We start from the raw sequence: 10,420 nt of genomic DNA, 5'->3' as shown, positions 1-10,420 counted from the left end.
AGATGTCACTGTCCTAGCATCAAAGATCAAATTTCTTCCTACGGACAATCCTCTAGCTCTTTGGTGTGTCTTTCTTAGGTCTCCCATTCACAGCTGCAATAAAATTTTCCATACCATTTATGGGTAATAAATTCGGGTTTAGAATCATTTAGTCAAAGAAAGGCAGAGAGAAAATGAACCATTCCAAACATTTCGCAAATTCTTACATACCGCATAACGCAATCACTCATTCAAAGACTAACCATTGTGCCCATACATGCCTTGGGGTAAATTAATACTCCTAAGATCATCTTTCTCTTGACTCCAGTACCGATCAACAGCGAGGTAGTCCATTAGATCTGCTGATTTATGGTAGTGGCAATTACTCCAAATCTCACTATTTGAATGTATAGTAGCTTATGAATTGCAGGTGTGATGACTAATCCAAATAGTACAGCAGTTTGTTATAAAGAGGAGCTTAGTTAGTTATAAAAATGAGCATAGGAAAGCAAGTGACTGTATTACCGCATATTTTTTGGCATAAGGAATACATTTTACATGTCCACGAATAATACTATACCTAGTAGGTTTTAACAGCCATTGTAATATTTATACTACTTTTGGCAACAAAATCTTAAATAGTGCGTGGAAAACCTTGCATTGCTTTCAAGAACCAAACTGTAAGCTATATACTCACAATAATACATTTTTATAAGAAAAACAAATTTTTAAAGAAGTGATTTATTTGTATTCACACAAAAATCATAGGATTATAGTGTTTTAAAGTTAAAATGACAAGTACATTACTATTCACGTGACAATTTGCACTTTTGGTAATTAAGAAATTCTAATTCAGATTTGTTCTGACCTTCATAAGGGGAAGTGAACAGGGGACAAAGCATAAGTGTTTGCTATTACTGTTATTATTACAGTACTTAGGTATACTATGTTTACAAGCATAAAAATTTTGGCAAATATATATATATATATATATATATATATATATATATATATATATATATATATATATGTGTGTGTGTGTGTATATATACACATATGTGTATATATATATATATATATATATATATATATATATATATATATATATATATATGTGTGTGTGTGTGTATATATACACACATGTATATATATATATATATATATATATATATATATATATATATATATATATATATATATATATATATATATATATATATATGAACAAGCAAAGATTATACAGTATCAAGTTCTGTTGCATAGGTTCCTTTAACTTTTCCAATGGCTTTTTTACTTTTATTTCAAGTTTAATAGATTTGTTAGTCACTACTGCAATGTAATTATCAGTACTCAATTCTTTCGACACTACTAAGAGACTTCGAACATTCTTCGTTCCACAAACATGATTCTTATACAATTACTGACAATATCAAAACTTATGAATATATGTGTGCTGAACAACAACTTTGGTATTAGAAAAGCAGTTACAATAGAAATACGGTGAAGAGTAGACAAATATATTTAAGTGAAGGAACATAGAAGAATTACTGTATGAGTACAGGCAATGTAAGAAAAGAGGGCGGATGATGGTACTCTTCAGGGTAAGGAAATGGAAAATATGAATCAGCGAGAAGATATGAATTAGTTATAGTATTGTATATGGAGAGCATAAGAGATAAGGAATGGATATAGATGAAGGGAATGAAAAAGTTTATTTCCTTAGACCACGCAAAATGTAAGTATGAATACGAAGAAATTGAATTATAAAGTCAGAGATAAATAACAAAGAAATATATGAAATATTACAGGGAAGGAAGAAGAGAGTCGATGGAACAATTTGATGGTGTAGTTAAATATACAAGAGGGAAGCTGCAATCAAAATGGAGAATAAAAAAGAATATTCTGAAACCAAGATGAATTAAGAGGAAGATGAAAATTAATGAAGTAGGAATGTAGTAGTAGAATGAAAATGGTGCGAAATGGTTAAAAAGGGAAGGAAAGGGGCAAAAGGAAATATTCTTAGGGGTAGGGTAATTATACATAAAATACATGGAAATAAGATAGGTTATGCATGGAATAATGAGGGAAGATCAATTCATAGAAACGTTAAACTACGAAGATAATTGAATAAACATAAAGGACAATCTTGTTAAAAAGGATTAATGAAAGATATGGACAGGATAGCTCTAACTATAAGAATTGAGACAAATGAATAAGTCACACTTGCAAAATAAAATCAAGTGTCTAAGACAGCCAAAAATGTAAAAGCAGCAGGGATAGATGTACTGAAGTAATTTTATATATATATATATATATATATATATATATATATATATATATATATATATATATATATTTATAAACATGAGGAACGATGTTAAAGCCAAAGAAATGCTGCTTAAATTTATCTTGCAAAACAAAAGGCTGGGAGGGGGAAGAAAATATGAAAATATCGAGATCAAAGATGAAAATGGTAAGCAGCCCTTCGGTAAAGGACTTGGCGCCTATGACACTTTCTAACATGTATAAGATATTTTTTATATAGTGGAGGTGGAAATAAATGACCTAGAGAGGAAAGTGGAAATGAAAGAAATACATGCAAGACTTGAAACAGGAGAAGGATACATAACAAAATTTTTAGTTTTTGTATCGTAATACTGCATGGAAGGGTTCTACTAGGAAAAAAGTCTAGTAGCAGTTCAGATTGGATTGGATCGCCCCACATACAGTATGTGTGGGGCACGGTCTCTTGCACTGGCAGCCCGTATTCAAAGTTGAAGGTACACTGCAACTGGTTTCCGATGTGACGAAGTTTGAAAAGGGGATGAAAATCATGCTGGGTTGGCATGAAAGCCCATGCTTGGTCGATTTGGACTATACCACAGAGGGATGGACAAGATGATGATGAAACGAAAAACCAACTTCATCGAGCAGTGACTGGACGGAAGGGAATCCTGGGGCGCTGGCACCTACAGTTCATTCACCCAAACCTATTCCTCTTCGGTCCTCGAGCATTTTTCATTTATCGTATACCATCTTCAGTGGCTAACCAGACAGAAAACCTAGTAACAAAATCAATAGATAGAAAACACAGCTCCATAAAGAGGAAAATCCATATAATTAAAAAACTAATGCAAAATACACTCAACTTTGATTAATACAGTATCAGAGTTTGAGTATTGGCTATTGGGAGCAGGACAAAAACTGATCCAGTGTGTAAACGTGAAAATATATTTAAGAAATAAGGAATTTTATAAAACCAGGATGCACATGATCAACCTTTAATTGGCCACCCATACAAGGCCGTACTACCCATGAGACTATCTAGGCTGAAACCTAGAGGCCAGACAAGGGTAGGGGCCCACCAAATGCAGGGGACTATGCACCTTTTATTTTCTGTTAGTGTTAGATGTGAACACTATGGATTATCTACTTCAACTGTAGTATCATTATGATAAAACAAATGTTTGTAGTATCATTATGATAAAACAAATGTTTGTAGTATCATTATGATAAAACAAATGTTCCGGGGAGCCCGTTGGAGGATGTAGGGGGACCAAAGAAGCTTGAAGCCTCAGGATCATGTCATGTGTTAATACAATACTGCTAATCATAGAGCTAAAGAAAAGAAAAGGGGTTGTGCAAAAGAAAATATTTGTGCCCTCATAATTTGTCAAACTACAGCCTTACCTGGAAAAGCGGATACTACAATTATAAGCCTCAATAGGGAGAGAAATCTGGTAACCTACAGAAAAGTAAGATATTGGAAGTCGTGAACACCAATAAACATTCATAACAACCCAGAAGTTTTCTAATATCTATTATATGGTATATTTCCCGTTGGTGTATGTATATTTTATTGTGTATACCATGATGTATTGAGTCACACACACCGTTAATTTCTTTATTTGTATTCTCCAGGTCAAAAGACGGGTTCCTGATAATGAAAAAAAAAAACAATAACCAATTCTCATGTACAGATGTGTTAGTCATATTTTGATGTTTTTGACTGCTTCATTTTAAGATGTTATTTAATCTAATGTTGTGACATATAATGTGGGTCATTAATAAAGTATTATAATTGCCAATAATTTATATCACGTCCCTCAAATGGTTTTTGCTCCGCCGTGGCTTGCTACACTTACAAATTAACATTATATCAGTGCTCATCTGTTCTTGCAAACAGTATATTGATGTGCTGCTTATGCTAGCCACGCAGGTCACTATTTAAGGTATCACACTTACCTATAATCTGTATTACTATTAAACTGACCCAGGATGCAATGTTGTCTTTCCTTGTAAAAATAAAAACTTAATAAAATTAAACATCGTTCATTTATCCTGTATCTTACACCACATTTAAGAGGGGAAATTTTGACTGATCATTGTGATGTTACTCTTGAAGATACTGAGTAACAACGTAAGGTTAACATATGATACTTTAATTACCAGCGAAACTGGAATTCGCTATAAAAGAAAAAAAAATGACGACCGTTGGCTAGTTTGGCATTTATCTCTATATGTTTACGGATGTTTACAACTTTTAGTATCTCCTTACCAAAAAGAAGATAAAAACGAGAGTAAACTATAAAAGGAAAATAAAAAGATGTCAATCTGCTCAACGACAAGTATTTGCAACAAGTTTGAAGTCTTTAAATTCCCAGAATTTGATAGGTAAGAACATTTCGCAGCTTTGTTATAACAAATAAAACTTCCAGAAGAAAGTAAAGGCAAAACTATCATAATTAACTTCCAGGTATGCAAGACCTTTGAGTTGGAAACTCGCAAGGGAAATGGCTTTTTAATTATAAGACAGAGAATATGTATGGCATAAAAGTAACACAGCATGTGCTTAAGATTAACCATTCAGGAAAATCTATAATTGGGAAACGAAAAAATTGGAGAAATATAGATGAACTTAAGAAGCTAGCAACTGTATTTGATAGGTAAAAGTTGCCGTGACTGCATTGTGCAGAAAGAGGCTCTAGGCCTACACATGTCTTGACTTACTGTGGAGAACTATGGACCGATTATCTTAGGGTTGTAAAGACTAAATTAGTAACAGTATTCGCGTCGTTAATCTTTAACAACTAGAATTGATCCCAATGTGTCTCACTTAACATGATTATCAGTCAAGTTCTGAAAATATGAGAGAGAGGGAGAGAGAGAGAGAGAGAGAGAGAGAGAGAGAGAGAGAGAGAGAGAGAGAGAGAGAGAGAGAGAGAGAGAGAGAGAGAGAGAGAGAGACCTTTCGCAGTATTTCATGAGAAGCTATTTTGGGACCAGATAAGAGAGAGAGAGAGAGAGAGAGAGAGAGAGAGAGAGAGAGAGAGAGAGAGAGAGAGATCTTTCGCAGTATTTCACGAGGAGCGATTTTGGGACCAGATAAAACGGTAATTATAAGGTAAAAGAAAAGTAATCACAACTACTACATGGCAAAGGTTATTGTCGTAGATTAAAAACATGAAAAATACGCTGCCACGGCAAAATCAAGCTAGAAGAAGGTTACAGGGGCATAATTGTGCACAGAAATGTATCTGGATAAGGCATCCCTTGTGATGAAAGCAAGATTAAATATGCTCAACTTAAAGCAAATTTCAGGGGAAATATGATGAGAATTTGTGTGACTTGTGCAAAGAGGAAGAAGACTCTACCGAACATTTATTTTTATGCCCAAAATTAGGACAGCTAAAGAATGTAGAAATAAGTTTAGGTACGCTGAAAAATCCTAGCAGGGATCTGGCTGCATTTATAGGTAGGGCAATGCATATAAAAGAAGAGTTTAAGAAGTCCAAACTGATTACCACAATAGGTTGCCAAAACTGATGATAGCAAGGTGTTATCCTATCCAATTTCAAGGTAGAATGGAATAAAAGTAAAGATTGATAACCTCATTATGATATTAATTTATTTAAGGCACAGGTGATATAAACTTAATAACAATAATAAGAATAAGCTTAGAAGCTTTGCACCCATCTATAAAAAGATAGAGTGCCCGCAAACTTATTTTGCGGAGTGAGCAATAAGGAACCAGGAACCAGGAACCCGCCATCTGGTCTGGATGGCAAATGAACCGTAGGAGTAGCCCAGACACTTCCAGGCCCTGGAGAAATTTAGTCACTGTTTCTAAAACGTGCCTTATTGAAGGGTTGGGAGTCTTTATTTTGTTTTATTTGAGAAATACCGGATTTAGAAAAAATAGCTAATATACTAAATGTGGAAAGAGAAAAGAAACTGGAAGAAATGGAATTATAGTATAACCGTTAGGAGTTCTTGTTGTAAAGGCAAGATATCCAGTCAAGAATTAAACCTTTATGATTTTTATGGATTTGCTTATCAACTTTACTTCAAACTTCAGCACATTCTGAAAGGACATAATTTTCTCCAGCAACTCCTATTTATGGTAGAAATGTTTGACATGTTTTTATTATAAGTTGTAGCTCTAAGATCTCCAGATATTATTTCATAATCTCTTAAATTTAGAACTTTTCATCCAAAATATTGTTGGCAGCAGTACTACTGTAGCAAAGTTACTGTAGTACGTTTTATTTACCATTAATTTATTGCATTATACTGTGATTGAGTAAATAAATTACTTTTGGAAAGTTTCTAGGAGGAAGTGTCTTGTGCATTTTTATTATAAATTAATCTCCAAATATTTCATTTGGTTTCTCACTTTAAAATTCCTACCTCTACACACGTATGTCTTTCTAGTATCTAATTTTCTGCAGTAAAAGCCGAAGAAGAATCTAGATGCAGAGTGGAAGCGTTTCGTATAGTTTATTTGATAGATCCTACCATTATATGAATGAAACTAGGTCTGTATTTGATAATTACAGATGAATAATATACATTATAAGACATATATTGTTATATACTACCAAAAGGATTTATATTGTACTTTGATCACCATGATTGAAATAGTTAAACTTTAGTGACAAAAATGATTTTGTTTAATGTAAACGACGCTCGGTTCTATTGTTGTTGTTCTCTTGCGGTGATCACACGTGCGAGTCTTGGTACTCGATTAGTTTTTATTTTATCATATGTCCGACAGATAACTACAAATGAGTGGGAAAAGAAAGCACGAACTGGTAGAAACTAAAAATGTATCCGAAGAAGAACCGCCAGTATTCGATAAAAATGATGTAAGTTGGTTGTTATATACACTACCGCTAATTTTATACAACAGACTAGGGTAGGCCTATGTGGCTTGAACATAGATCGGCTAGGTTGTTGGAAATCTTACAGCCCACTCCAAAAATATCGTGGAATGTTGTTAATATCTAGTAAACATACAAATTTCTTTAGAATATAAACTTGTAGGTACGCCTGCCATCTATAATGATTTTAGAGCTGAAATTTTGGAGCTCGGTAACGCATTGCTTCACTTCAGGCTTCAAAATGTCAGTGATTCGTTAGGGGAGATTTGCCCAAGCTGGCAGATCCATATTGTTGTTTTGAGGTCTGCTATGTTGTTGTTAGACGAACACACACATGAAGGTACCTCATGTGGATGCTGAGCTATCCTTCAAAGGATGTAATTATAGCTAACTCGAAGGCACAGTATACCTAACACTAGTGTGCATCCAAAACTTCGGGTAGTTTGTAGCGCTACGGCCAAGCGTCCTAATTTGCTTAATACCTCTCCGACTGTTATCTTGTATAGAATAAAAACGTTTGGAAATGGTCTACGGATCTTAGATATGTTAAGTAGGGGGGGTCTAGGGGGGGGGGGGGGCACAGTCCCCCTGGGTAAGGACATGGCTTTTAGCATAGGTTAGGTGGGTTTTTTAAGTTAGCTTCTCCCATCGTACTCGTAGATAAGGAAACTGATGTGTAAGGGGGGGTCCAGGGGGGCGAGGCCCCCCTGGGTAAGAATACGGCTTTTAGCAAAGGTTAGGTGGGTTTTTTAAGGTAGCTTCTCCAGCCAAAATCGTTTTTAGAACGACGGCCACGGTTCAGAATATTCCTGTTTTCTACGGGATCTGGCCGTCACCCTACAAAGGCTCCAAAACTTCTATCCCAACCTAACCTCTTTGGGAATTACATGAAGACTAGTCGGTATTATTGCATGTGTTGCAATTGTTCGAAAGCTCGAAATACTATGCACAATTGGGTAGAGCATTATAAAATCATTATTTTGAATAGGATAAAACCTAAGCGCAAATAGATACTAATTTAATAATTATATAATTCTTAAAAATTGAAGCCAAATTCAAATCTGAAAGTGTTCGAACGGTGTGCGGAGCCTTTACATATTAGCGACCAGTTCCTCCAGCGAGCATATAATATGGACACCAGTTAGCCTAAACTCCCCCCCCCCCTACCTAACCTACAAGCTGTGTCCTTACCTATTGGGTGGGTGATTCCCCCCTTCGACTCCCCTTACACTGCCGTATTCTTAGTCAGCCGTCATCATACATACATGCTTTTCCAACTAGGGTTGTATCTTGGATAGTAATAATAATAGTAATCTCTATCATACATACACCCCCAGTGTATTACTGGTACAGCTCTACCTAAGATTGTTCATTTTTTTTCATGTGGTTTGTTCCTGGTTTGGTTAGTGACCTGTTTTCTTACTAGTGTAGGTTAGGTTAGCTATGTATTAGATATTAAAAAATAAAGGTGAAGTCCTTGGAGAATCAAGCGTTTGATTAGTGTCTTTTTGTGTCGGTAAACATTGTCGATGGTTGTCAATGCGTTTCCACTTTTGTGAGTTCTTGTTTTCTCAGTGAAATTGGATAACGGAATGGTTTTATGGCATATTTTCACGTGTTTTGAAAGAATTTTACCATGATTTTGATCGGAAATCCATATGTTGAGGCAGTTGATACCTAACTCCACAACTATGGATTTGCACTGATAATCATCACCAGATTAATTCAAAACACATGAAAATATGCCAAAAATCCATTCTGTTATCCACTGGTAATTATTGACAACTTATGCAAATTTACCGACTCATCGCCCTCACTAAATCAACGCTGCTTGCAAATAAAGCCTGCCATACTCTCAGAGGACTGACCTCACGATTTTCCCTGCACATGCTCCGGACTAGTCTGTTTAGTTCAAGAGGATTGGGCACCCATGATTAGGCCTACATATTTACGTTTTTGGTACTTGTTAACCAAATTTGGTACATTATGGGGTATCAAGTACAATTAGTAGCCTACATCTAATTTTGAAAATGCCAAATTTTGGTACTGTTTACTTTCTTCATTTTTTACTCAATATAAATCTATGAAATCTGACTTGAAATAATTAATGAAGGAATGTGATAGGTATTCTCTATAGGCTTCTACACGGTGGTAATTTGTTCGATACGATGTTAATGTACTTATTTCTCTTGAAGTCATTATAGACTACCTTTTCCGTTTATCCCTCTTGACGACAGTCCAAGTGTCTCCTGGGAAGAATATACTAAATGGATTTTTAGACCTTTCTGGAGATTATTTTATGCTGAAGCACTACTGCACTTTTAATTAAGCGTACTTGTTTTCACGTTTATGTATAGAAATTTGAAAGTATCTATAACAGTGTTTGATCCTGTTGGTCGCATCTTGTGAGATAGGTCGGATTAAACGCTTCGCTTATCATAGATTGGGATTACTCCTCCAAACTTCTCTACTATTTCCTCCCACCGGCACCTGCGCAGAATTAGTACCCCTCATTAATCTTTTGACTTTACTGTGGGAGACTACATAGTTAGGGAAGAGAGAAAGAACAATCTTCTCTGATATAATGATGATAAGGCAAAAATTGTTTTAATACAGTAATAAGTCAAAAAATTGTGAGATGCAATCAGTGTATATCGTTATAAAATAAAAAGGGGTCCGATCAAGAGACGAAGTATGGAATACTGTACCTGTCAAAATAGGTGAGTCAACCCAGTCGCCATGCTAGTCCGTGCCCACACACGCAAGAGATTGCTGGGGCATACTGCCAATTGTGACGGGATTAGCCTGTCCGGTCAAACATGCTGACAAGATGAGAGGACAGGCTAGTCGCGCTGAGTTTTTCCTGTTTACCCCCCATACACGTTAAAGATTGGAGCGAACGCGCCAATCGCAGTCAAATCAGCGTGCCAATCCTCTGCGTGTATGGCCTGCTTAAGGGAAGATTTACTAAAGCTGACGACTGACATGTACACTATGCAATTAAAGACTTTTTACTAGGTAATTTTAATGATAGTCAGAGAGACAGTGAATCTGTTCATTTGGTTTTATGATACTTTCTATAAAAGATAAGAAACTGAAATAACGGTCAAAGTTACCAGTATGGTTGTAATTCAAGTTGGCAAACAAATCCACTTACAAGTCAGTAAACAAATCCATTTACTCTTTACTCAACATTCAAGTGGTCTACCAGTATTAAGAATGGTACGTGTGCTCTGTTGATCTTTGGGTCACCAGGCCTGCTGTTCATATAGAAAATG

General features: G+C 35.4%; 1 protein-coding gene across 1 annotated transcript in view; it reads left to right on the top strand.

Annotated features, from left to right (window-relative positions):
• The first annotated feature begins 6,958 nt into the window (after positions 1-6,958).
• Positions 6,959-10,420, top strand: part of LOC137642700 (ribosome biogenesis protein bop1) — a 97,930-nt gene continuing 94,468 nt past the window's right edge. Inside the window, exon 1 of the mRNA XM_068375491.1 lies at positions 6,959-7,127. Within this exon, the coding sequence (XP_068231592.1) occupies positions 7,047-7,127 (81 nt within the window). The 5' untranslated portion in view covers positions 6,959-7,046. The remainder of the gene's footprint in view (positions 7,128-10,420) is intronic.

This window comes from Palaemon carinicauda, chromosome 6 (genome assembly GCF_036898095.1).
Source record: "Palaemon carinicauda isolate YSFRI2023 chromosome 6, ASM3689809v2, whole genome shotgun sequence".
Classification (NCBI taxonomy): domain Eukaryota; kingdom Metazoa; phylum Arthropoda; class Malacostraca; order Decapoda; family Palaemonidae; genus Palaemon; species Palaemon carinicauda.
The sequence above is the reverse complement of the archived record's forward strand: the minus strand, read 5'-3'. Positions and strand labels throughout refer to the sequence as shown.